The sequence below is a fragment of the Leucoraja erinacea genome, chromosome 24 (assembly GCF_028641065.1).
Source record: "Leucoraja erinacea ecotype New England chromosome 24, Leri_hhj_1, whole genome shotgun sequence".
In the NCBI taxonomy this organism is placed as follows: domain Eukaryota; kingdom Metazoa; phylum Chordata; class Chondrichthyes; order Rajiformes; family Rajidae; genus Leucoraja; species Leucoraja erinaceus.
In genome coordinates, this window is record NC_073400.1 from 5,140,677 (window position 1) to 5,168,624 (window position 27,948).

The following is a 27,948-nucleotide window of genomic DNA, read 5'->3' on the forward strand; positions in this document are numbered from 1 at the left end:
CAGGATTGCTAGGAGCATTAAAGCAAGTCTTTATGTCGCTGGCCAACAGTATTAAACAGTCTAAAGAAGTCTAGATGATGGGAAAAAAATACGCCTGCGGGCCGGATGATTTCAGGTTACGGGATGGATCCGTCTCGTAGGCCGCAGTTTGCCGACCCCTGGTTAAGACATTAGTTCAATGATTCTTTATTATCACGTACCAAGGAACAGTGAAATTATTTTATTGCATATAAAAGTAAATAATTACCATACATAACTACAACCCCACATTAAATGCAAAATGTAAAGAAATAGCCCACTGAGGCCATATGCAAGAGGCGCCTGTTCATGGCGCCATTTTTAAAGTGCAAGTTTAATATATGCAGAAGATCTACCTTCCACCACAACCCTCTCTCTACAAGGCAGATCTGAATCCATTGTGGTGACTGGGATGATGCCAGGTTGACAATGACCACACCGACACTCGCGGTTGGGTGAACTTGTGTAATATGGTTTATTTATAGTGACAACAAATTCAATTCTTGGGGCACTTGTCCCTTGTCTACAGCACGTGAGGAGGTACTGGCCATCTTGGGCTTGTCTCACTAATTCAGTCTTGGTCTCGAAGGAGGAGGCACTGTCGATCTCAGACTTACTCCTGCAGTTTTCCTCGAGAGGAGATGCTGGTGGTCGCAGGCTTCCCCGTGGCAGCTCAACTTTGGGCTTGAAGAAGGAAGTGCGGCAATCTCAGGCTTACCATGCATTTCACCCTTGCCTTGAGAGGCAGCACTGGGCTTCTCAATCTTAACCCATGGCTCAGTCTTTGCCTCTGTTTATGGTTGCAGTCCCTCATTGTCTGTGGGCAGGTAAGAGACACCGGCGGTCTCAGGCATGCCCTGACCACTCAGTTTTAGCCTCAGTGCAGGTGCTGGCTGTCTAGGGCTTCTCCCTGCAGCTCAGTCCTGACCACTAAACGGTGGTGCTGGTGGACTTGGGTTTGTCCCAGCGGCTCAGTCTTCCTCCCGACCTGCAACCGGGGGGCACAGCAAGTAGGGGGGCATTTAAAATGTTAAGAGGAAGAAAGCTAGAACAATCTTATAATGAGAGCCAGATAATTCATCATTAGTTAGCAGTATATTGGAGCAAGCCTAAACTTTATTCTCCAGCAGACCTGTTTATTTCAGTCAGTATTACTTCAAATTTGATTATTCTACAAGGATTATTGTAGTGCCAGAGCAGAGCTCTATCCAGAATTCATGTTGGATTATCCTATCATGCGCTTCATCATCTTCACTTTAAATTATTTCAGCAATAATATATTTTCTTGCAAGTCTACCCCAAAAGATATTCAACTAAAACAGTTCATCAGTCCTTAATCTCTCAACCTCTGGAAAGTAAAAAAAAATGGTGTTAAAAATTTCAAGAGCAAAGGACTTCAGCAAAGAATGAAAGAACGTTGTAGGAGCTATGACTCCGTAGCTGGAGTAATTCAGCCTGTTGTATAGTGACGTTCACAATTAATAAAGTCATTCCTTCCATCACAAAGTCAAAAGTGGGAATGTTTATAGTTGTTTGCAGTGAAGCCGATCTATCCCAGCTTATAAAGGGAGGCAAGAGAGGAGATCGGGGAGGCCTTGATGAGGATCAAAGCGTTGTAGTCAAAGGATGTTTGTTACTTTTAGCAATTAATTAATACTTCCATTAAAATAAAATCACATTTTGGCAGTTTCATATCAGGAATACCACATTTTTAAAGGTTATGTCCCTCTGACATGACATGACTAAACAGGTAAACTCGTGTACTTTACACCGTATTCACCTGCTGACTTATTATCCAGGATTCACACACTTGTGAGTAATTGAGTATTCCTGCCATCATGCAGAAGATACAGAAGCTTGGAAGCACGCGCCACAAGATTCAGAAACATCTTCTTCTCCTCTGCTATCAGGCTTCTGAACAGTCCTTCCAAAAGCTAGCGAACTGTCGGATTCATTGTGGATATTGGACTTTGGCTCTGGAATTGATGCACTAAAATGCTATATTCTGCACTCTTATTTTTTCCTTTGCTCGTTCTATTGTACTTGAGTTTGTCTTGGGGTGGGAGATTGCAACCTTCACGTGGTCTGCCCTGTTTCGACAAATGCAATCAACCTGGTGTGCTCAATCAAATAAGATCAAGTAGAACAAGTTGTCCTACAACTTTAGGCTGTGCACGCCATACGCAAAAATAAGTTGTCTTGATTATATCTATGTATAGAATTGTCTGATTTGATTGGATAGTATGCAATAAAACACATTTTTTGCATAAGTATTCAGACCCTTTACTCAGTACTTTGTTGAGGCACCTTTGGCAGCGATTACAGCCTCAAGTCTTCTTGGGGATGACGTTACAAACTTGGCACACCTGTATTTGGGTAATTTCTCCCATTCTTCTCTGCAGATCCTCAAGCTCTAGGTTGGATGGGGAGCGTCGATGCACAGCTATTTTCAGGTTCCTCCAGAGATATTCGATCGGGTTCAAGTCCGGGCTCTGGCTGGGCCACTCAAGGACATTCACAGGCTTGTCACAAAGCTACTGCGTTGTCTTGGCTGTGTGCTTAGGGTCGTTGTCCTGTTGGAAGGCGAACCTCTGCCCCAGTCTGAGGTCCAGAACGCTCTGGAGCAGGTTTTCATCAAGGATCTCTCTGTACTTTGCTCCGTTCATCTTTCCCTCGATCTTGACTAGTCTCCCAGTTCCTACTGCTGAAAAACATCCCCACAGCAGGATGCTGCCACCACCATGCTTCACTGTAGGTTTGGTATTGGCCAGAGGATGAGCAGTGCCTGGTTTTCTCCAGTTGTGATGCTTGACATTCAGGACAAAGAGTTCAATCTTGGTTTAATCAGCCCAGGGAATCTTGTTTCTCATGGTCTGAGAGTGCTTTAGGTGCCTTTTGGCAAACTCCAAGCGGGCTGTCATGTGCCTTTACTGAGGAGTGTCTTCCGTCTGGCCACTCTACCATAAAGGCCTGATTGGCGGAGTGCTGCAGATACAGTTGTCCTTCTGGAAGGTTTTCCCATCTCCACAGAGGAACTCTGGAGCTCTGTCAGAGTGACCATCAGGTTCTTGGTCACCTCCCTGATCAAGGCCCTCTCCCCCGATTACTCAGTTTGGCCGGGCGGCCAGCTCTACGAAGAAACCTGGTGGTTTCAAAGTTCTTCCATTTAAGAATGACGGTGGCCAATATGCTCTTCGGGACCTGCAATGCTGCGGAAATTGTTTCATACCATTCCCCAGATCTGTCTCAACACAATCCTGTTTTGGAGGTCTACGGACAATTTTGCTCCATTTTCAGTGTCATCGCAAAGGGTCTGAATACTCAAGTATATGTGATATTTCAGTTATTTATTTTTAATTACTTTGCAAACATTTCTAAACACCTGTTTTTGCTTCTTCATTCTGTGGTATTGTGCGTAGAAAGAAGATTAAAAAAAAAGAATTTAATCCATTTTAAAATAAGGCTGTAACGTAACAAAATGTGGAAAGGGTAAAGGGGTCTGAATACTTTCTGAATGCACTGTACCTGTCCAGGTGTCTTTTAAATGTCATACCTGCACCTCCTCTACCACTTCCTTCAGCAGTTTTGTTCCCCATCTATGCAGCACCTTTTGTGTGAAAACAGGGCCACTCGGATTACTTTTAAATCTTTCTCCTCTTGTCCTAATCCAATGCCCTCCAGATTTTCACTCCTACCCTGGGAAAAAATATGGTAGTTATTCACCTTATCGATGTTCCTCATGATTTCATATACCTCCCCTTCATCCTCTCTAGCTCCAGGGAAAAAAGAATCCCACCAATCTAGTAACTCAAAATTTCCACCTCCAGTAACATCCTCATGAATATTTTTTGCACCATTTCCATTTTAATGACATCCTGCCTACTACAAGGTGATCAGATTCTACATAGTACTCCAAGTGTGGCAAAACCACGTTTTGTGTAAAGAGCAACAGAGATGGTTGAAAGGGTCAAGAGCTTCAAATTCCTGGGCGTGCACATCTCTGAAGATCTTTCCTGGTCCGAGAACACTAATGCAATTATCAAGAAAGCTCATCAGCGCCTCTACTTCCTGAGAAGATTACGGAGAGTCAGTTTGTCAAGGAGGACTCTAACTTCTACAGGCGCACAGTAGAGAGCATGCTGACCGGTTGCATCGTGGCTTGGTTCGGCAACTTGAGCGCCCTGGAAGTGAAAAGACTACAAAAAGTAGTAAATACTGCCCAGTCCATCATCGGCTCTGACCTTCCTTCCATCGAGGGGATTTATCGCAGTCACTGCCTCAAAAAAGCTGGCAGTATCATCAAAGACCCACACCACCCTGGCCACACATTCAACTTCCTGTTATTTTCAGGTAGAAGGTACAGGAGCCTGAAGACTGCAACAACCAGGTTCAGGAATAACTACTTCCCCACAGCCATCAGGCTATTAAACCTGGCTCGGACAAAACTTTGATTATTAATAACCAATTATGTTATTTGCACTTTATCATTTTATTTATTCATGTGTGTATATATTTATATTACAGTATCTCTAATGTAGTGACAGTCTGTACGATGTCTCAAGGCTTTATCTCTCAATAGTCACTTTAATTGATGACCGTGGATCGGCAGGTAATCTATATGCACCCACGAGCTCCCCACGAGACATTCAATACCGTCAAAAGATGAATATTCCAGAAACAGACTTGATTAATAGTTTCTTTATCGAAGTACAAAGCAATAAAATGATTCATCAAAGCTTCTTCTTGTATGAGTGTGTTTCAATCATACTCATGCTTGTGCATGATCGAAAACTATGTATCTCTCCCCCGATCTTCATCAAACTAAACTAAACTAAACTAAACTAAACTAAACTAAACTAAACTGCTTGGGAGCCTGTGCCAAAATCCTAGCCACAAACCACGCCCCAGATTATGTGAAAATCCCACCCACATAATTGCAGGCAGATAAAAATTTAAAGGTAACTAGTTATAATTATAATATACTGATAAGCTAAATGGCTACTACATAACGGAGGGCACTGTAAATGAGTATGTAGAGTTGTAGAGAGCTGGCCACCGTCTGGATCGGGCACCTTTCCACACCCAGATACATCTTTTAACCATTTCCAGTGTTTAATGTTGTTGGGTGAATATCAGTTAGAGAAGGCAGACTCGAGGTTTGAAAACGATATCTGTTGAAACGTAGCACCGTTTGGGCATCTTCACTCTGACTCTATGGGCATCTTCATTAAGATATATTAAAGCAGAGATACTGCCTGTCCCGCTAAGTTACAGCAGCATTTAGTGTCCGTCCACATTCCAGCTGTCAAAGAGTGTAAGTGAAATGTGTAAGTGAAATGTAGGAAGTAACTGCAAGATGCTGGTTCACTCCGAAGACGGACACAAAATGCTGGAGTAAACACTTTAACTCCCACTCCCATTCCCACACTGACCGTTCTATCCTGGGCCTCATCCGTTGTCAGAATGAGGCCCAGCACAAATTGGAGGAGCAGCACCTCATATTTCGCTTGGGCAGCTTACACCCCAGCGATATGAACAATGACTTCTACAACTTCCCTGTCTCTCCATCCCTCCCCCTTCCTCCTTCTTCGACCAGTCTGACTGTCCCTCAGTTTACATTTTATCCTTGTTTGCTTCAATGTCACCTTTTCCGAGCTAACTAACAATGATCTATTCTACATTTTGCACCCCATTTGATGTCTCGTTTTCACACCTTACCCTTCCATATCTCTGCGCCTACCTACCTGTCCCCTGACTCTCAGTCTGAAGAAGGGTCTGGGCCCGACACGACCCCATTGCTTCCTTCTCTCCACAGATGCTGCGTGACTCCAACATGCTGTGTCTCCCGCTGCCCGGTGGAGGACTCCTCCTGTATCCCACAATCCTCCAGGCGTGCCGGACAAACATGGCGGAGGGGGGCCCGGCGGGGTTCGTTGAGCGGCTGAAGCGATGTGTCAGTTGGTCGTGGACCTACCTGTGGGCGCTCTGGTTCGTCCTGGTGCTGGGCCTCCTCTACATCCTGCGGGCACCGCTCAAGCTGCAGGAGAACCTCAGCGCAGGTAAGCGGCTGATAGACCTCCCCCCCTCTGCCGCCGCGTCCCCTCCGGGCAGCTCCAGCACCAGCACCGGCCCCTCTCCCTCTCCCTCTCCTTCCTTCCCTCCCTCCCTCTCTCCAGCTGGTGGTGGCGCTGGGTACCGGCCTCTCCCAGCCGAGCGGCTGACAGTCTCGTCTAACCCACCCCGGCAATCCTGGCAAGCAATGACACACCGGGACATGTACTGACACACACTCCAGCACCTGGGCATGAAATGGCACACACTTCGGGATCTGGGGATGTACTGACATACTCCAGGTCTTGGGCATTAGGTTATACACTAATATACAGTCCAGGATCAGGGCATGTACTTGCACACACTCCAGCTCCGTGTATGTCCTGACACACACACACACTGGGATCTGGGTACCTACTGACACACTCTAGGATCTGGGCATGTACTGGACTTACACACTCCACGACCTGAGCCTACACTGACACACACTTCAGAACCGGGCAATGTACTGACACACACTCCAGGACCTGGGCAGCCATGATACATGCTGCCGCTATGATCTGCGCATGCAATAGCACTCTTTGGTATCTGAGCGGGCACCGACATACTAGCATCTTAGCAAGCATTGGCACTTAACTGGGATGTAGGGATACACCAGTATATGCTATCAGTTGGATCTGGGCATTGCTGTCACTGGGATGTGGGTAGACACTGAGATCTGTGCGCACAGCATCACTGGAATCTGGGTTCATGCTGCTATTGGGATCTGAGTAGACATAGGCATTACCCTCTCACTGGCACATACTCTCTCCCTGGGATCTGGGCAGGCAGTGATACATGCTGTCACTGGGATCTGGGCATATATTATCACTGGAGTTCGGCCATATGCTGTATAAGGATCTGAACAGGCACTAGCATCATAGTGTCATTGGAAGAAAGCGGAACAATGGACATGTCAATATAAAGGCCCGAGCACACACAACTCAACATAGTATAAACTCACATGGCACACATTGTCATTGTAGTATAGTTATAACATAGACTAAATTAAGCAAAACACTGGTTCACTTACTCAATGCATGGGGATGGATGATTACTTTACCACGCAGTCTTTACCACGTGTCTCAAGAGTTGCATGATGCAATGGGCAAGTGGGTAGCTTTGGACAGTGGTGCACACCTGTTATTTATGCGGTGTTTCTGTGTGTTCCCAAAAGATGAACTTGGGATTGTCAGAGTTACACAGCGTGGAAACAGGCACTTGCCTTCCTGAGCTAGTTCCATTTGCCTACATTTAGCCCATTAAGAAACCTTTACGCTCTATGTACCTGTGCAATTATCATTTAAACATTGCCATTCATATACCCACTGCCCTCTGTGAAAAACTTGGCTGTTAGTTCCCTTTAAATCTTCCCCCTCTCACCATAAACCTGTATCCTTGAAGCCTTCCTGAATGTTTTTTGCTCTATTTTGAGTGGGCATGGATCAGGCATTCCCACAAATCAGTGGGAATATTACATATTTCTACGAAGGCTTTGAAAACATCCTTGAATTATTTTAAGAGACATAAGTACCTACATGTAAGCAAACTTTTGTTTCGCTTCAAATATTTTCCCTGATAACTAGTAATCTATTTTTGGTTCATCACAGCACACAAACAATTCTTTCAGGAGTTGGGTGTTAGCAAACGCTGACTTTAGGACCTTTTGGCGACATGTACATTGATCCAGCATCCATACGAATACGTCTTAATGGCCAGGGGAGCATTGCAATGAGTGTGATTTATTGGTACTAATAGGATGTCCGAAATATGTACGAGGTACAAGTGAAATTCAATGTTGATTTGTAGAACATCCTCACTCCACATAAGGCACCTTGCATCAATCGGGATAACGCACTGTCAGGACAGCAGTTTTGGCAAGTGTTTGATAGGCGAATACATCGAGGCAGTTAACAGAGCCGCAAGTTTGCGCAGCCCTTTTCAAAGTCCCAGTTGGTTTGTGTGATTTTTTGTTTTTTTTTTTTTTTTGTTTTTCCTTTTTTTTTGTAAGTCGTGCTTGAGGCTTGATGTATGTGTGTCGGGCCAGTGAAGGTAGGATGTCTCGTGAGTTGCAAGGGGGTCGGCACGGATAGGCCCCCCACATAGCTCGTGTTGTTTATCTGAACGCTGCTTACTACCTCCATTGGCCCATGTGCAAGAGAATCGGCACGAGCGACCTCAGCTTCTTGGAGGCCAGGAGCCCGGTCGGGGTTTCAGCCGAAGCTCATAGGATGCTTGGTTGCCAGGGCCTCCAGCGGCCTATTCTATCGTTGAGGCAATGCATTGCCCAGGCAAAACTGAGGGCTGTGTTGTACAGGGGCCTCTCACTGACCTCTTTGTCACTGGCTCATTGCCGGCAAGACTTTGGCTTAAGGTGCGGGTACATCCGTCCTCGCGGCATTGTGATGGCTTATCTCCGCGGTGGGTGAGTGCGTTCCTTGCCGTGGGCGCAGATCGCAATCTCTCCGAGCGGGTGTTGTCATCTCGGTACTTGACGTCCCACCCTTGGCAAGGCAGGTAGAGAGACCTGCTGTGTGGTTAGGTTTTTACCTGCGAAGCCGGCAGGTAGGAGGATTCGTTAACTTCGCCGTCTCCTGCCAACGGATTTTGAGTATTTTGAAGTAGGGCAATTGTTATCGATAACTATGTTGTGCTTGACATGCACTGCTATATCTAACGCATACTGAACCTGAATGGGGACTCACAGCAGCTTGACAGACGCCAGAGCTACCTTCATGCTGCCTTTCTGGTGGTGATGCTCACATTACAACAGTTTTTCCTGGAGCATGTCGAAGACTAGATGTCACAATCGAGTGAGGCGGATGGTGAGTGTCAACTATCGGATGGCATGTCTTCATTGAGATATGCCTCCCCCGACATTGAAAGTGATACATCATGGACCCTTTTTAATGTGGAGGCTTGAGGTAACAAAGTGGTATTAACCACAGACCCCTGGTATCTGATACCACCAGAGCAAGTTTGGGGCTTTAATCATATCTGTACCTATGTTTTGTGTAAAACAAACTGGTGGACATGGGTATAGGGTTTGGCCTCTACTGCATGCTGTGGATTTTGTCCACGTTTCTCTGCGCGCAGCTAAAGGATTAACCTGGTACGCTTCTTTCAGGTGAAGGAAAATAAAGATTGAAGTTCCCTTTGTCCGTCGACAGCTTGACTAACTGCCAATGTGACAAACAGCCAAATAGGAAAGCAGCACTTATTGGGAAGCAGTATTACAGGTTCATTAAAAAACAAATTACCTCCAGTTTAAATTACCATGTGAAATATGTGGGATCAAGAGAACCGCAGAACCGACACCCATGTTCACCTAAGCACTTTTGTGAATTCTTTGTTTTTTTTTTTGTTCTTTTTCACCCCCCCAGGTTGTTTTTTTTTTCGTTTTTGCCTCTCTTTTTTTTTTCCCAGGGCAGCCCAGCGCTCCCTCCCCCCTGACCTCCTTCGGACTACTCTATCTTGTTTTATTCGTTTGTGTGCCTCTCCCATCCTCGGACTGGTGATTTTTGCCATCTTGTTAGGCGTGTCCCGCATACTTTTTTTTACTGCGACTCACATTCCTTATCCCCCCCACCTTGTTCCCCCTCCATTCGTTGTGCCTGTGAGCACATATATCTCCCCTCCCAACCCCACCTGCATGGCGTGGGTGGCTGGCTGTCAGAGCCCTCGCGATTTCGGTGCGGGGGTAGGAGGGAGTGGGTGACACCCAGATGTGTTCGACCCCCCGTGATTTCATGTAGTTAGAGGGAATGACATGCGAGCCAAAGGGAGGGTACCCGCGGAGGGGAAGTGGACCCGCGTCTTTTTGTTTGTCGGTGGGGTTGTGGCTTGCATTCGGTCTGGGGGAACAGGCGTGAACCACAACCCTCCCTTTTTTTCCTTTTCCGTGGAAGCTCCCCCAGGGAACGCGTTATGAGCCACTGACTGCCTTACGTGTCAGCACGCTATTTTGTTCGTCCCCCGTGACAGAGCTGTGTTGGTTTTTTTTTCTGCACCCTCCGTGTCTTCCTGCCCCGCTCTTCCGAGTCTATGCGCACGTTTACGCGCCCTCCCGTTCTGACGTGGTGTTCGCCGCATGGTCAGTGCACTAGTTAGAAGACGAGAACGCTCTCCTGGTTTTATAGCCACCCACACTGCCCCCCGGGCGCGCTTTACCTTCGTAATATTGCGCGTTAGGGGTCCGTGTGTGACGCCGTAGTGTTGTTTTTACAAGAGACGCCCATGCTTCGTTTTGTTTGTCTTTTTTTTTCCCCCGTTTTTTGTTTTTTGGAGTTCCCCGTTCCACAAGGGGGCTTCTAGGTTGGCTTCGTGTCCATTGTGTTATTCCCTTTTTTCCCCCCTCCCCTTTCCCCGCTTCTCCCCCAGTCTTTCTGTTTGTTTTTCTTTTTTTTTTTCCGCCGTGGTTGCTCGTTTGTTTTTTTGTCCCTCCCTGGGTGACCCTGCGTGACGGAGCGTCGTATCGTCCTATTTTCTGTGTTTTTTTGCCCGTCCTAATAACAGCCTGGACTCATGTGGAGGACTTATTTTCCCGGCTGTGGACGAAATATGTTCACGCGGGTGCGGCACTGAGTTGTGCTTATTAAACTCGCGCCCTTTTATGTTTGAGACCGCTGATTTTTTTTTCCCGCAGTGATTATACCCAAGGTGCGCGTTTATATAGCCGAAAAGGGCCTGTCCCACGTTGCGTCTTTGGCGCCATTACGCCCTGTAGTGTTGGGGTTTTCGTTGTTGTGGTGTGGGAGGCGGGTCGGGGGAGGGGGCGCTGGAGAGGGTGTGGCGGGTGTGGCGGTGTGCTTCGTGATGTAGGTTCCTGTTCCCCCGAATCGCCTGCACTCGGCTCTCACCGTGTAGTGTTGGACACGCAGGCTGAAATGGTGTGACTACCGGCCTCCCTGTCCGGTGACGCGTCGTAGCGAGCAGCCAGGTCCCCCGTTCCAGGTTTATCAGCTATGGATCTCGTCCCGCCCTATCCGCCAGCCTGCCACTCTCGCCTCGCGGCCCCCCCCATGCGGCATCCGCGTGGAGTCCGGAGTTGCAGCTCGAGGTGCTCTGCCTCATCCTTCGCCGTCCCGTTACCGACCGCAGTTATTGCACTCTCTCTGTCGCCCTGTACTTGTTCGCTCTTCTTCTCCTTTCTTTCCCCTTTCTCCCCCCCACTTTCCCCTTCCCAGAGTGGCGTACGAAGAGCGAGCTACATCTGTCTCCCTCGCTGGTGTCTGTGGTTGTTAGCTCGATGTGTGCCCTCGCTTATTCGTCGTCCCTACTTCGATATGCTTCTTCTTGTGTGTTGACAGGGTTGCCGGTCCTTTGCGTTTGGATCGTTGCGGGGTGACTTTCGATTTCCGAGCGTGGTTTGCTCTGTGGTGAGTGTGTGTGTGGTCGCTCTTCCTCGGCTATTGTTGAGCCCGGCACTACGCTGCCGTGCTGGCGTGGGCTGGTGCTAGCGCTGTCCACCCCCGGGAGTTTCGCACACCCTTAGTGTGTCGCAATTGTTTCTCACGCACAGTGATCCGTCGTGGCGGTTTTCGTACGCCGGCTCTTACTGGCCGTGGCTTTCCAGACTACTCGACTCCCGGGGGACCGTTCGGCCCCATGCATGTCCCGGTTGTGGTCGGCCCTGTCTCCCACCCGCCATATTCTACCTATGCCAAAACTTGTCCTCTCTGGTGGGTCCGGGGGCGGGGGGGGAAGTGGGGGGTCTTGGACGTCGTCGGGGCTGGCGCTCGCGGTGTGCGGGTTTGCTGACGCGACTGTGTGTCGAAGAGGACTGTGTCTGCGACCTTGTGGGTGGGCACCTATGCAGGTATTTGGATCAGAAGTCCTATGCAAGAGAGACATGCGACGTCTGTACGGGTTATTGCTGTAGACACAACAGGCGAACGCGTTCGGCACTCGCTTGTTTGGGTGCCTCACTAGTTCGTGCCGATCTAAGCGGATATTCTTTTTTTTGTGGCCCCGGGGTGTGCTGATGTGAGAGCCCCGGGCGTAGCGGGCGGGTGGCGCCATTGTAGGGGTGACGTCGTTAGGTAGTCCTGGTGGCTCCCCGTTCGTCTCCGTGGTGTGCTCCCGTTCCGTCACTCTCGGGGTGGATACCCAGTTATACTGACGCCCGACTTCTGGACTGAGCGCGGCCTTGGACTCGTGTCCGACTTCTGGACTCGGGTCTGATTTCTGGACTGAGCACGACCTCCGGACTGAGCGCGACCTCTGGACTGAGTGCGATTTCTTGAATGAGCGTGACTTCCGGAATGAGTGCGACATCTGGACTGAGCGCGACCTCCAGATTCAGCCATGGCTTGTAGACTAACAGTTCAGTCACTCACGGCTTGTATACTCACAGTTTAGTCACTAATGGCTTGTAGACTCACAGTTCACTCAGCACGGCTTGTAGACTCACAGTTCACTCAGCACGGCTTGTAGACTCACAGTTCACTCAGCACGGCTTGTAGACTCACAGTTCACTCACTAACGGCTTGTAGACTCACAGTTCTGGACTCAGCTCTCACTCATGGCTTCCGGGCTGACTGACTCACGCCCGGCCTCCGGGGCTTTATTCTCCTCGCCCCCGGATGGGGCGTTACCTTCATGGTGACTGACAGGCGAGAAGACCAATCTGCTGATCTCACAATTATTTAAACCTTCATTACTTGTCTATTATTTCACCGATTGGAACAAAACTTGGTGTGCTTGGAGCAGAGGAGAACGATGAGTAAGGTGGCAAAAAAATCCTTGCGATATATGGTAGCGTTTTTGCGCAAATGTAATTACAACGCAGACTGGAAGTGCTCAAGATGAGAGTTTTAGTAATAGTATAGATAGATAGATAGATAGATAGATAGATAGATAGATAGATAGATAGATAGATAGATAAGAAGTAAAAATCTTAAGGGGTGATAATCCGTTCATTTTCATTTAGGAGTGGGGAGGAATCTCCAAGCACTTCCTTCACTGAATGAAGCAAAAAGTCCATTTGAAATGAGCCAAATTTTTCAACCTTCACAGAGCAGACACTCATGAGTTGGGGAGAGGGATGGTGGAGTGGGGTGGTCTTAAGGGTGGGGAGTATCCAAGGTGGATGGTCTGACAGGGTGGGACGAAGGCAGAATGGGGAGGAGTGGAGTGGAAGGGCCATGGGTAGGGACAGAGAAGTGGAGAAAGTGTGAAGAGCATGGCCGGATGGGGAGGGATTACGGTAGCTTGGAGGGAATTGGCAGTGAGAAGGGTAATAGGGACGTTTGGGCATGATAGAAAACTGGGGGCTATGGGAGGGGGGTGGCCTGGAGATAGATTAGGGAAGGGGGGTTGAAGGAGGAACAACTGACAATCTGGCCTATGGTTTGTTAGACATATAATTAAGTTTAGATGTGGTCTGCACTTTACTACCATTGCTAGTTTTAATAGTATTTCAGAACTGATGATGCTGAAATCCATTTGTTGATATGATTTAGATTGGACCCTATTGAACATTTAGTAGCCCAGTGTTGAGTTGCTTCTGAAACATTGTTCATTGTCAAGAATAACAAATTGAATAGATTATCACACTTTTCACATATACTGTATCTATTCCCCTCATCTCTGATATGCATTGAGTGAGGCTTTGTTCCTTTCTGCCATGAAAGCTAGGAACAGTGGATGTATATAGATATTTGGGAGCACGTGAAACTTATACAGCTTGAGCATATGTGCAGTATTCCTTGGATAATTGATGATTTGATTGAAAATGTTAAGATAATAATGGAACATGACGGAGTTTTTGCAATAACAAAGCTTTCAGAAGCAATAAAGGGGGGGGGGGGGGGGGAATAGACCTCTTCAGATTTATTATGGAATAAGATTGTATAAGATTCCTCTCCGTGACTTAAGCATGAAATAATATCACTATGTTATGGTATGGAGAGAATGCAGTATGGATGTGGATGTCATTTTCTCCCAGTATCCCAGGGAATTTCTCCCAGTATTCTGGCCACCAAAAACGACAGGTGCAGTGAAGCAATTTCATATGTTTAAAAAAAAAAGTGTAATTTAAAAGCAGAAATCTCCAGTTTTGATATATTTCAACTGAATAGAATCAAATGTGGACGGGTTTCTCTAATAATCTGTTTTTATTAGCTACTTAAGTCTATAATCTTGTTTAGCAATGAAAGATCAGCTAACAAAGTGAATTAACACTGAGCAATTGAGCAATGCAGCAGTTGGTCAGTAAATATACATTTATTTTCTGAAAATGCTGGAAACCTTCAACAGGTTAGGCAGCATCTGTGGAAAGAGTTAATGTTTCAGGCCAAAGATCCTTCATTAAAATTGAGAAGGAGTAAACAAAAATCAAGCTTGCTGTAAGTTACGGAAAGCTGGTCAGCAACTCCAGGAAGCAGAGTGGACCAACACCAACGGTGCTGAAGTAGAGATGTTGAGAGCGTCGCGTTCCTTGATGTAATTTTCGCTAAGTTTGTCCTACTGCAACCACATTGATGCAGCAGCTAACAAAGTACACTGCTACCTCTACATCTTTGGAAGGTTAAGGAAATTTGGCATGTTTCCAATAATTCTTATGAATTTCTATGGATGCACCATAGAAAGCATCCTATCTGGATGCATAACCGCTCTGCCCAAGACCAGAGCATTTCAGAGTTGTGAACACAGCTCAGTGCATCACGCTAACCAGCCCACCCCAGTTGACCATCTATATTTCTTGCTGCCTCGGGAAAGCAGCCAAGAATCAAGAGCCACTTTTACTCTGGTCATTCTCTCTTCTCCCTTCTTTCATCAGGCAGAAGATACAAAAGCTTGAAAGCACATGCAAAAGATTCAAGAACAGCTTCTTCCCCACTGTTAACGGACCCTTATATGCTAAGGATGCATTGCCGATCTCCCAATCTATCTCGTTACAGCCTTGCACATGTTTTAATCTATATTTCTGTGTAGCTGTAACGTTATCATCTATTTATTTTGTCCTTTTCATTACCTGATGTAGTCACGTGTGCTATGGTTAGATTGCATAACACACAAAACAAAGTTTTTTTAATATAATTCAGTATACGAGACAATAATAAACCAATATTAACACCAATGAGACAGAAGCAAGGATAGAGAGGGCAAAGGGAATATTTGTGATTGCAGATTTAGGTTGGCTTGGATTGCCATAGGGATAGGTAGAGGCTAATGATCAAAGTCAGCTGACAGACAAAGGAATATAAACTGTAGGAAATGCAAGGCTTTCAGACATGCCCATCAGATTAGGTAGTGCTAATGGATTAAGAGGAATAGTCACTATCACATATGGATGACTTGCAATGGAAATGGTCACTTTGGATGCAGAGAAGTGGGTATAGAAAATATAGACACAAAATGCTGGAATAACTCAGTGGGTCAGGCAGCATCTCTGGAGAAAATGGATAGGTACCTGAAGAAGGTCAGGAACCTTCTTCAGATGTCGTTGAGTCTGGAGGTTGGGACATTATGTTACAGTTGTACAAGACGTTAGTGAGGTTACACTTGAGCATTGTGTTTGGTTTTGGTCACTCTACTATAGGCAAGATGCCATAAAGTAGAAAAGAGGTAAGAGAATATATACACGGCTACGATTCAAGGGCCTGAGCTATGGGGAGAGGTTGGGCAGGCTGTGACTTTGTACCTTTGAGCAAAGGAGACTTATAGAGATGTATAAAATCATGAGGGGCATAGAAAAGGTGAATGCACAAAGTCTTTTGTCTCGGGTAGGGGAATGAAGAACTAGAGGACGTACGTTTAAGAGAAAGGAAAGATTTAACGAACCTGGTTAATTGAGGGGTGATCATGTGGCGGCATATAAAATCATAAGGGACATAGATAGCGTAAATACATGGTCCTTTTCCAAGGGTAGGGAAATCCAGACAACATAGGTTTGTGGTGAAAGGGAAAAGATTGAACAAAAAATAGTAGGGTGCCAAGGTTGATGCTTTTTAAAAAAAATTGCCACACATCAAGTTGCAGGACAATGCAGAAAGAGAGGACAATGCAATGAATCTTGGCTCATTCTAGTAATGGGGGTCTGAATGATTTGCTACACTGCAAACTGATGTGGTTCCTTGATCTGCTGTAGATGTGAAACTAACAGTTACCACAATTTTAAGTTTAGTTGACTTTAATGGTTTAAGTGAGACAACTGCGACTACAGAGGAGACAGTGATGAGTTGAATTACAAACTTTATTAGTATTGAAGTAGATTTTAATTGTGTAGGTCTAACTTAAAATGTACTAGTTCTTGGTAAACTGTTGTAGGTTATGTTCTGTTGTGTTATCAGCTGGTACATTATCAGTATATGTGTCACAAAATATCTGTGTACATAATATCTTGCTAACGGGTGTGTGTTTTGCTGTCAAATATCTGCCATTAAATCAGCAGCTGCAAAAGCAGACTTTTTGAGAAAATATTTCTTGGCTATTCTAAATTGTAACTTTTAATCCAGCAAAAAAAAGGAGATTAGCTCATGCCTCTCAAATGTTATTTCTTATTTCTCTTTCCTCTTTGAAAGATAATTGTGTTGGCAAATCATTAATTACAGCAGCATCTTGACCAGTGGCAAGTGAGCCAAAGAATGGCTCATGAACTTTAATTCAGCTAAATGAGAGGTGTAATATTTTGGGAAATCAAACCAGGTAAGATCTTCGCAGTGAATGATAGGGCTCTTGGGGAGTGTTGTTGAGCAAAGGGTTCTAGTAGTGTAAGTACATAGTTCACGGAAAGTGGCATTGCAGATTGACGTCGCAGGGTGGTGAAGCTGGCTTTTGACACATTGTGTTCATCAGTCAGGGAATTGAATGTAGAAGTTGGGACGTTATGTTACAGTTGTGCAAAACATTGGTGAGGTCGCACTTGGAATATAGTGCTCAGTTTTGGTCGCCCTGCTACGAGAAGGGTGCCATTAAACTAGAAAGAGTGCAGAGAAGAATTGAGAGCCTGAGCTATAGGGAGAGATTGGGCAGGCTTGGAATTTATTCCTTGGAGTGAAGCCTGCAGAGGAGTGATAGAGGTGTATTAAATCACGTGGAAAATAGATAAGGAAATCAAGAACTGGAGGGAATAGATTTAAAGTGAAGGAGAAAAACCTAATAGAAATCCGAGGTGCACCTTTTCCCACACAGAGTGGTGGGTATATAGGAACAAGTTCCCAGAGGCAGGTACAATAATGGCATTTAAAAGGCATTTGAATGGATAAGAAGGGTTGATAAAGGTATGGACCAAATGGGATTAGTTTAGATGGGTCAGTATGGACGGGTTGGTCAGTATGGATGGGTTGGGCCATGACTCTAAGTGATTTTGCAGATGCTGGTTGCTTAAGTGGACATTCTATCTGTATGAGCACAAACATCCACTGATCCTGTGCAAAAGTATCACAGCACAGCCTTCAGGAAACATTCACAAATATATTTTCATGTGCTTAGTTTTTTTATAAAAGGCCAAATCTACAACCCAGAACTCATCAAGGCCACTCATGAGAACCTTGTTTTATAACTAGATATTTAAAAATAACATCTGCCAGCGTTCTTGCTGTTCACCTCTGTACTCATTTACAGCTTCTCAATCTGGATATGGATCTGGACAGGTGTCCGGAAGAGTAGATGGGACCCGTAGGGCCTCGGGATTCTGGTCCTGGTGTATCTTATTTCTGCATTGCAGGTCTTTGGTACTGAGTCCAGGTCAGATGGTCAAATTGCTGGTCTCAGGAGAACCCTGAGGTCAAATTCTAGATGGATATTGAGAGCAGCAAGAATGGTAGGTGCAGGTTAGGCAGAGTATGTCGATACAAGGGACTGCAGATGCTAGCATCTTGAGCAAAACACAAAGTGCTGGAGTATTTCTGCGGGTCAGGCATATGGAAGGAATGGATAGGCGATGTTTCAGTTCGGGAACCATTAGGACAGTTCTTCAGAATGTCAATGCATGTTCTGCACCTGGACCACGCACTGATTGATATGGAAAACTTGAAATGCAATATCCCCATCTTATCTTGATGTCAGCTATGCTGTCAAAATCACAATTGGTGTCCCCAAATAAAGACTCTGGAGAGGTAGATTTACACAAGAACACTATCTCAGATAAGTGACTAGTTATTTTCATAAATGGGTTGTTTTTGGGGTAGAGAATGAAATAGCGACATTTAGTATAGTTCTGAAATGAAGAGATTTGACCAGTTGAGAAATTATCGAGTTATCCCCGGATCTCTCCAAATGTGACTCAATACTTTGTGTCTCAAGTTTAGCATCTGGGGGGTCGTTTTAATCAGTTTTAGCTATTCTAATAGATAGTGTGATGGTCGACAACAAACACACAGTAAATGACAACAAACACGGTACGTGTAGCTCCAACGTCCTTCTTCCCACTTGTGTGTTTTGCGTCATGGTGTACCTACACTGTTTGTATTTCCTATCTGTTCCAGATAATGCTTCTTTGTACGTGTCACTGTTTCAGTTTGCTCTGCTGGACACTCCTCTTTCTCTAGCAGCGAGGTCAGACGGAATCGTAAACTTTTGGCTCTGCCTCTCTTGAAAAGTGGGACGGCAAAGAAAAAAATCGTCTCCGTCTCGCTGTCTATCCAATCTTTGCTCGGTTTCCTTCGTGCATTGCTATTCAGAAGTGTGACGCCTGAGCCCTGTGCCTGCGTGAACGATCTGGAGGCTTCTGTGGCACAGAGAGAAGGTGTCTCGCTTAAAGGCGAATTTTTCTGTGTCTCTCCCCTTGGCTGGAGCTTCCGGCCTGATGGTTCTTGATGAGTGAAGGACGCCCCTGATCCAGACATGTTCAACGCGGATTCTTCCTGTAGGTATTGTCCCTGTCGAGTGCGGAGCGATTCCAATATATTTGTTTAGTGCAGTTTTATGTTGAAAAGGGAGCCACCTAAACGAGTGGAGGAATATATATTTGTTTTTTTTTGGCGTCTGTCTTCTAAATGCTCTTATTTGGTGCTCGCTGAGATAGAGCCTGGAAAATGTGCAAGCCATGTGCTTATCTCTTGTACCGCTCCGACACAGTATGCCTTGTACTCAGACCGTGATCGAAAAGCTTCCATTTTGTGGATAGCATTAAGATTTATTGAATTTTAAACCGGGTTTGGCAGTTCTCTGGTTAATTGTTGGTCTCGTAAGTAGCCGATCTTTGTTCCTCCCTCGGCAATCTTGGCAGAAACGAATGGAAATAAAGCAGGGGGAAAGAGCGGCGTTTGCTGTAGCGTGGAAAATATTTCTATAAAAGGAATGTAATTTATTGAATTGCAGCTTGTTGTGGGGGTGGGGGGATATAGAGAACAGAAGGGGGGAAATATAGTTTGCACAATTTACAAAACGATAGTTTGGGCCTTATTTTTACAGCTGCGTTATATTTCTATTGCTGTTTGGTATTCCAGTTTTATGTATTCCTCACAACAATTGAGCTACACTTAAAAAGTACTTGTTTGACTCTAAAACTGGAAAATCAAACAAAACCTGCTGTTGCTAGAAATATGATTGTAAAACGTGTTGGGCTTCCTTCAAGTCAAGTAGGGCATGTTACAAGTACAAGTTTGTTATTTTGTGCAATGTAAGTATAGCCCTGTCAACCGATCACTCGAAAATGCATCTAAATCAAGGTGTCTTTCTTTTGGCTGATTTTGGTGCACTTTACCATTTTATGCTACATTAAACGACCACATACAGTATGACCACATTCCTAATCCACCTCGACAATTGAACACTGCCGACTGCCTCTTGCACTAACATGAACGTTTATGATTGTGTATCTTTGCACTAATGTTTTTTGCAGCCTTTTTCTATTCAGTCTTGTAGAATTTATGTGTATGATTTATGTTTTTGTATGTTGCGTGATACTATCTGCCATTGATGCCAATGAAAAAGTTCACTGTACCAGTAACTCACCTCACTGTAGCAGATGACAGTAAACTCGTCGTGGAAATGGTCTCTTGAGATGGTAACTACTTGCATTTGATAACAATGGAACTATACCCTGTTTACAAGTGCAGAATTTCAGAGGAGGAAGACAAGCATATTGGCAGGAAGAAATGGGTGCACAGTTTTCTTTATGAATTCTGTAAACATTTCTGTGAATATCTGCAAGTCATTTGGTGCTTATTTGACAGTGGTCTTTTTTGTTAATGGCTTATTTATTAATGGTTCTGGATTATTTTGAAATTAAACAAATCAAACAGCCTGCTTGTTGAGAGCGCATTTGGGAATTATTTTCAACCTTTCTCTTTCAAGACTTGATGAAATTATTAAATTCATGCCTTGTCGTATGTACTGTATGTTGTACAGTGTGGCAGTGTATGGCGTTAAATGCCAATACTGTATGTTATGAGTTCAAGAATATTTATTTGCCATTTGCACCGGATATGAACTGAAACAATGATTTGTTTACTTGCTGCAGCTTTACAGGCATGTTAAATGCACCATAAACAAACAATATACAATAAATTATCAGTTAATCTAAGTAAACTAGACTATGATTGTGCAAAACCCAAAGTAGATAGATGCCAGATTATGAAAGTATCAATTTAGAGTTTATACAACAGTATGATACTTCAGTCTGAAGAAGGGTTCCGACCCGAAATGTCATCTATTCTTTTTCTCCAGAGATGTTGCCTGACCCACCGAGTTACTCCAGCATTTTGCGTCTATGTATGATACTTATAGTTTATGATGTAATATATTACATTAATGTTGTAATAAAACATTAGAATGTATGATATTACAGTATGTTTGGTGTTTTTATCTACTTTTATACAATTTATTTATTAATTTAGTTCATGCAATCACTTTAGTTACAGTTTTAGGTCATTTTCTACAATCTTTAGGTCGTTTTCTACAATGATATGATTGATCGCATGTAGTATTTTGCATGACAGATCATTAAGAAGTTGTATCTGTTCAAAATGGAGTTGAGAATAAAGAAGTGACATTTATTTTCTGAAGGGAAAATACAGTGAATATAATTTTGATCAAGATAGTGTAGCTTTACAAGATAATTGCCTAAGTTGTAATTGTAAATGCGTATGATTCATCTTTATCTGTACGTGCACAGTTGTGCTACAAATCGAGTTATTATTGGAAGGTTTTGCTTTCCCTTTGTTCTGTCAGTTGAGCAACCTCCGTGTAGCATAGGATTTTTATAATTTCAGGTCTGGTGCTGGAAGAAATTCTCCTCATTGAGTTGTTGTCGGACAGGATTAAGGAACGCATTGGCTTAAATAAAAGGGGATATAGGTTACCTTCTTTTTAGCTCTATGAGCCAGCCTAGTCTCTTGAAGTGCAGCCTTGAGTGAGGATAAAGGATATCACTAACATTAATAAACAGGATAAAGTGTGTCTCAGTCCAGACACAAAATCTATTGATACAATAATCTATATGAAGATAGACATAAAATGATGGAGTAATTCAGCGGGCCAAGCAGCATATCTGGAGAAAATGGATAGGGGATAGCATCTTTACAAGAGGCAGAGTGGGAAGAAGTGTGGGAATTGTTTGTAGTAGATGTCAGTCAATAGTCTGTCTGCTGTGATGAGACAGAGAGATCAAGAAATGGGAGAGAGGTGTCAGAGATAGTCATGGGGAATTTGAGGGCAGGGTGGAAGTTAATACAGTCCATGAGTTCTGCACGGGTGCAGGAGGTATCCCCAATGCAATGATCGATCTGGTGGAGAAGGAGTTAGGGGATAGGGCCAGTATACGCCTGGAACAAGGATTGTTCAACATAACCAACAAAAATGCATGAATAGCATAGCCCATGCGAGTGTCCATGACTACACCTTTAACTTGCAGAAAGTGAGAGGAGTCAAAAGAGAAGTTGTTGAGGGTGAGAACAAGTTCTGCTAAGTGAAGGTGAAGGAGTATCAGTAAAGGGAAATTGGCTGGGTCTCTGTAGAAGGAAGACGTGGAGGGCTAGGAGACCTTCCTGGTTGGGCATGGCGGTGTAGAGGGACTGGACGGCCATGGTAAAGATGAGTGAAAATGAAAGTTATGAAAGAGTTTAAGGTGTATGAGGTTTCTTGGATGTAAGTGGGAAGTGATTGGACAAGGGGGATAGAATGGATTTGAAGTATGTGGAGATGAGTTCAGTAGGGTAGGAGCAGGCAGAAACAATGGGTATGCCAAGGCAGTTCTGTTTGTGAATTTTGGGGAGGAGGTAAAAGCGGGTCGTGCAGGGCTGGGGAAGGATAAGGTTGGAGGCAGTGGATGGCAGATCACCAGAGGTGATGAAATCAGAGACAGTCTAATGGACTGGTGTCCGTTTGTGGTCATGGTCAAGGGAGGTGAGGAGGCGGCTGGACTACAAGGGCTCATCCCTTGTCGGTGGCTTTTATGGTAATGTTGGGATTGTTGCAAAGTGATTTGAGGGCTGTGCCTTATGAGGGGGGAAGATTGGAGTGGGTAAGAGGTGTAGAAACGTCAAGATGGTTGAAGTCTCGCCAGCAGTTATTTTTTTTTTAAATAGGTCCAGAGTGAGTAGAAGGCTGGTAGGGGGAATCTGAATGGATACAAAGGTAACATATTTATTTACAGTCTTTGCTGACATAAAACATCTGAATTGGCTTCACAGGAGTCAGCACAAACAATTTGGACACAAAAAAACGACACAAAGTGCTAGGGTAACTCAGCCGATCAGGCAACATCACTGGAGAACAGCTGAACTGCTGAGTTAATCCAGCACCGCGGCTGTTTTTGTAAACTAGCATCTCGCGTTTATTGTGTCTCCAGTGACTTAGACACCATAAAGTAATATTATAGAAAGGTAATGTAAAGGGCTTACACACGTTTTTTGGTGCCGTCATCGCTGTAAAATGTCAAAATGTTGAAAATCCAGCGTCGACCATAAAAAGGTCCGACTCTTGGGGCGACTACTCACGACCATACAGGCTTCACCCTGCGACATGTCACCCCAAGAGCCGTACCTTTTTCTGGTCGACGCTGGATTTTCAACAATTTGAACATTTTCGGCGACCTGCTGCGATGATGACGGGTGCCGCCAAGTCCCTGAAAACAGTGCGTAAGTGGGGACAGGCCCTTAAGGTTTACGAAGAATTGTCAAGGAGGACAGAGAGACAGCAAAGTTCAAGGAGGGAAGTCCAGCATGTGGTCCCCAGGCATCTGACGGCAGAAGCGCACCAAAAGATATCATGATCCTGAGGTGTGCATTTGCAGCCTCATGGTTTATGTATTAATAAATATTGTACAATATTGTGAGTTAAGACCAAGTATGTCTCAAGTGCAGCAGGAATGATGAGGTAATTGGATGGTGATACACCTGTGATTTTAAGGCATGCATTCTGTCCAGACTAGTTTAGATTGGAGATACAGTACAGAAACAGGCTCTTTAGACCACCGAGCCTATGCCAACAACTGATTACCCATACACTACACCGAGTCCATGCCAACTATTGATCACCCATGCACTAGTTCTATATTATCCCACTTTTATATCCTACATACTAGGAGCAATTTTACAGAAGCCAATTAACCTTCAAATCTGCATGTCTTTGGAATTTTCGAGGAAACTGGAGCACCCTGAGGAAACCATTGCACACAGGGAGAACGTACAAACTCCGTGTAGACTGCACTCAAATGCCGGATTGAAAGTGGATTCTTGGCACTGTGAGGTAGCAGCTCTACTGAGACACCACTGTGCCACCCAAATTGTCTCTTTAATATTTCCACAGTAAATTTCCTCTATGCTTAAATTGACATGCTATGACTCCCACAAGAGGTAGCATTTCATCACTTCTCTGGGGAAGAGGAAGAAGTGCAGTTATGGTGTGACAAGTTCATATGGGAAGTGTTCATTATAAATGTGAACATAAAAAAATTATAATTCTAATATTGACAGGTAATGTTTTTGCAATTTTAATACTAGAAAGGTCTACCTTTACTTTACTTTAGGGATACAGCGTGGTAACAGGCCCTTCAGCCCAGTGAGTCTGTACCGGCCAGTGATTACCCTGTACAATAGCACTGCCGTACGTACTAGGGCCAATTTACAATTTTTATCAAAACCAATTAACCTACAATCTGTACGTCTTTGGAAAGTGGGTGGAAACCATAGCACTCGCGGTCACGGGGAGTACGTACAAACTGCGTGCAGGCTGCACCTGTATTCTTAATCGAACCTGGGTCTCTGGCGCTGTGAGGCAGCAACTCTACCGCTGCGCCACCGTGCCGCCCCATACATTTAAAATACCCTCTACTCCCACTGAAGAGTGATGGAATAAAAGATTCTTTCCTGTAAAATAATTCTTAGCGCAGTTAGTTTGGGTGATCTGTTTATTTGAGCCCTCGAACAAAGTGGCCTCAGCTTTTTGCTTCAGATGTTCTCCTTTAAGCATTTGACATGTCGTAAACTGATACATTGGAAGGTGGGAGTTGATGGATATCAGAGAAATGCAGCTTCATTCCACATCTTGATTGCATTTAACAGTGACTGAGCATGCATATATTGAGATGGTTTGTTTGTGTGATCCATCGTGTTACACTTGAACAAAACTGTAGGTTAAAATGTTTCCACTTTGCACCCACTGTTCTGCTCTATGGTATGTTAGATGAAACAAAAATACAATTTGTAATGGACAGCTGAAGTTAATAACTCAATAATATGACTGGGTTATTTTCTGAGGTCAGAAACAGTCTGTGAACATTAGGGGAGGTTGAAAAGTTCCAGGATAGTCACCCTAGGCCTACAGGATCTCCTGGTTTTCATCCATTCTAACTCCTCTTCCCATTCCCGTAGTGACCTTTCTGTCCGGGCCCTCCTCCATGGCCAGAGTAAGGGCACATACTAATTGGAGGAACAACACCTCATATTTCGCCAGGGTAGATTACAACTCAGCAGTATGAACATTGAATTCTTTAATTTTAAAGCCTCCCACCCCGAGCCCCCTTCCTCCACCCTGGTCATTTTACTAGTTCCACAGTTCCCCATGTTGTTTTCCTCTTGATAGCACACCTTCCCTAGCCAACAATTAGTTTTCAAGGCAACGCCCTGCCTGAGGTAAATTTGTGGCCATCCCTGATTAGTCCTGTTCTTTCCTCGCCCCCAGATCTTCACCCCTCCACTTACTTTCAATCTGATAGAAGGGTCCCGACCTGAAACGTCACCTATCCTTTTTCTCCAGAGATGCTGCATGACCCGCTGAGTTACTCCAGCACTTTGTGTCTATCTTTGGTTGAAACCACCATCTGCAGTAACTTTTTTTTTCTACATTCAGTATACAAATTAAATGCCCTTGAGCCAAGTTATTTAAGGGATTTTGTAGTACTCAATTGGTGATTAGTTATTTGGTGCTTAGTTAAACCTTAAGCTTAACTTATGTCCTCCAGTTTTAGACTTCTGATGAAATTTGTCATTAAAGATGAGAGGATAATAGAATGTGTGAATAGAATTACACACACAACTACCATCTGAAAGGGGAAAATGTTTTGCTGAAATTCTTTCCAACAGGATCTTTTCTTTTCAACCACTTGTTGACTTAAGCATGGAAAAAAAGATTTAAACAGTACCTTGAGTAGAAAGTTCAAAAAATGTAAAGTTCGTGTTGCAAGACAAATCCAGAAAGAAAAACAGTTATAAATGTTGTATGTGGTTAATTACATAGAAGGGTATCTGGGATGTACACAAAAATACTAGAGAAACTCAGCGGTTGCAGCAGCATCTATGGAGCGAAGGAAAAAGGCAGCGTTTCGGGCCGAAACCCTTCTGAAGAAGCTGCACCCGCTGAGTTTCTCCAGCATTTTTGTGTACCTTCGATTTTCCAGCATTTGCAGTTCCTTCTTAAACTGGGTATCTGGGATGATTGGAGATAGACACAAAATGCTGGAGTAATTCCGGCAGCATCTCAGGAGAGAAGATTGGGTTGGGGGTGAAACATTGTAGTGGGTCTCAGTCGATAACTCCAGAAGAACTGGTACAGACTGCTGGGCCAAGTGATATTTTTTCTGCAGTAAGGTTCAACGAGGCAGAAAAAAAGCTCTTCAAAAAAAATGAGAGAGAGCAGTTTATGATGCGAGAGCTTGGAAATAGAGTGACTGACTCGTACAAGTAGATTAGCAGAGTGACTGATTTGAGATTTATCTTTTAAGCCTTCAAAAATTGTTACATATCGAAACCGTATTTAATTTAATGAATTTTGGATCACATAATCTTATCATAATGGAATAGATTGTTTCTGATTTGTCATCAATTCTACGATAGAGATAGTCATAGAGTCATACGGCTTGGAAACTGGTTCTTCGGCCCTACTTGTCCATGCTAACCAAGCTAATTACATTTGCCTGCATGTGGCCATATCCCTCTCGACCTTTCCTATCTATGTACCTTTCTAAGTATCTTTTCAATGCTATAATTGTATGTACCTGTCACTTTCTCTGGCAGCATTCCATAGGAAAAGTTGCCCCTCCGATCCCTTTTAAAGTTTTCCTCTCTCACAAACTTATGTCCTCCAGTTTTAGACTTCCCTGCCTTGGAGAAAAGACAATGACTATTCAGACTATGCCTAGGCTCGGTGAAGATAGCAGATTAACTTCCTTTAAGGACAGTAATGACATTTGTTTCCTCCTCTGCCTCATAAGTCTTTGTTTCCTCCTCTGCCTCAGGAGTCTTCCCAACTCCTTAAAGTCCCACCACCACCTACAGCTCTTCAACCCATTGCCTTAAAACCTGAGCCTCGAGTTATTGTTTTAGTCAATAAAGCCAACTATCCTATTTGCCACTATAATCTTATCTACGTGTCCTTCTACCATATGATATCTCTAGGCATATACTACAAAGTCCTGCATGCTTCAGTGCTCCATCATTATTATGCATTCTGTCTTGTTTACTCCCCGTTGCTCCTGGAAAGATTAACATGAATCCACTGAAAGTAAAAATGAGAGATGATCTTGTTGAAACTTTCAAGTCTTGAGAGGTATTGACAAGATAGAAGCTAGAAGTTAATTCCACTGGGTGCAAAGTAGAACTAGGCCTATAGTCTCAGGAATGTGTAGGAAAGAACTGCAGATGCTGGTTTACACCGAAGAGGGACCCAAAATGCTGGAGTAACACAGCTGCCCAGGCAGCATCAATGGATAAAAGAAATGTGCGACGTTTTGGGTCGAGACCGTTCTTCAGACTGAAGAGTCAGGGGAAAGCGAAACACAGATAAGGAAGGGTAAGGTGTGAAAACGAGACATAAAAGGGGATGAAGTCTAAGGAAAATGTAGAACAGATCATTGTTAGCAAGGAGAAGGTGACAACGAGGCCTATATAGAAATAAATTAATCAGTGGGGGCAGTCAGACTGCTCAGAAATGTAGGATGGGGGAAGGATGGAGAGAGAGGTTACTTGAAGTTAGAGAAGTCAGTATTCATACCGCTGGAGTGTAAGCCACCCAAGCGAAATATGTTCCTCCAATAAGCGAGTTTGGTATTCCGACTGAGCATGCCCAGGTCAAAGGTCACTCTGGATAAACAATGCTGGAAGCACGAGCTCTACACGTTTCATCCATATTTTCCAGCTTTGATTCTTCTAGGTAAGATAATACTGCTGTCAAACTATGAATTAGTTGTATTTATTGTTCCTTTTTTAAAAGCTAAAATTATTTTGTAATTTTTATTGCTTTATGCTTCGGTGAGTGAGCAAGGTCGGGGTCGGCCCGGGTCTCTGGCACTTCGGGTGCCGTTGTGTTGCTGCTGGGCTGTCCCCTCTCTGTCCGAGGCGTCGGGCCGGGCTTGCAGCCGGCGCGGGGGGGTATGCTGGCTCCGGCTCCCTGGGGGCCGTATGCTGCGCCTCTCCTCGTCCAGGCAGAGTTGAGCTGGGGTTGGCGTTTCTTCTC

At 44.5% G+C, this 27,948-nt stretch overlaps 1 protein-coding gene and 1 long non-coding RNA gene across 5 annotated transcripts in view; one reads left to right on the forward strand and one right to left on the reverse strand.

Annotated features, from left to right (window-relative positions):
* Window positions 1-348: 348 nt before the first annotated feature.
* On the reverse strand, window positions 349-5,900 carry LOC129708590 (uncharacterized). Its single transcript, XR_008725375.1, has 3 exons — window positions 5,763-5,900; window positions 3,572-3,714; window positions 349-1,006 (listed from the first exon to the last, which is right to left on the reverse strand). It is a non-coding gene; the product is annotated as an uncharacterized LOC129708590 (long non-coding RNA).
* Window positions 5,901-5,923: 23 nt separating this feature from the next.
* LOC129708588 (suppressor of tumorigenicity 7 protein homolog) overlaps window positions 5,924-27,948 on the forward strand; it is a 135,992-nt gene continuing 113,967 nt past the window's right edge. For 2 of the 4 annotated variants that reach the window (XM_055654414.1, XM_055654415.1), the window contains exon 1: window positions 5,924-6,077. In XM_055654414.1, coding sequence (XP_055510389.1) covers window positions 5,924-6,077 — 154 coding nt within the window. Of the gene's footprint in view, window positions 6,078-18,590; window positions 18,920-27,948 lie in introns of those variants that run through there. The other 2 variants (XM_055654416.1, XM_055654417.1) reach the window with 2 other exon arrangements.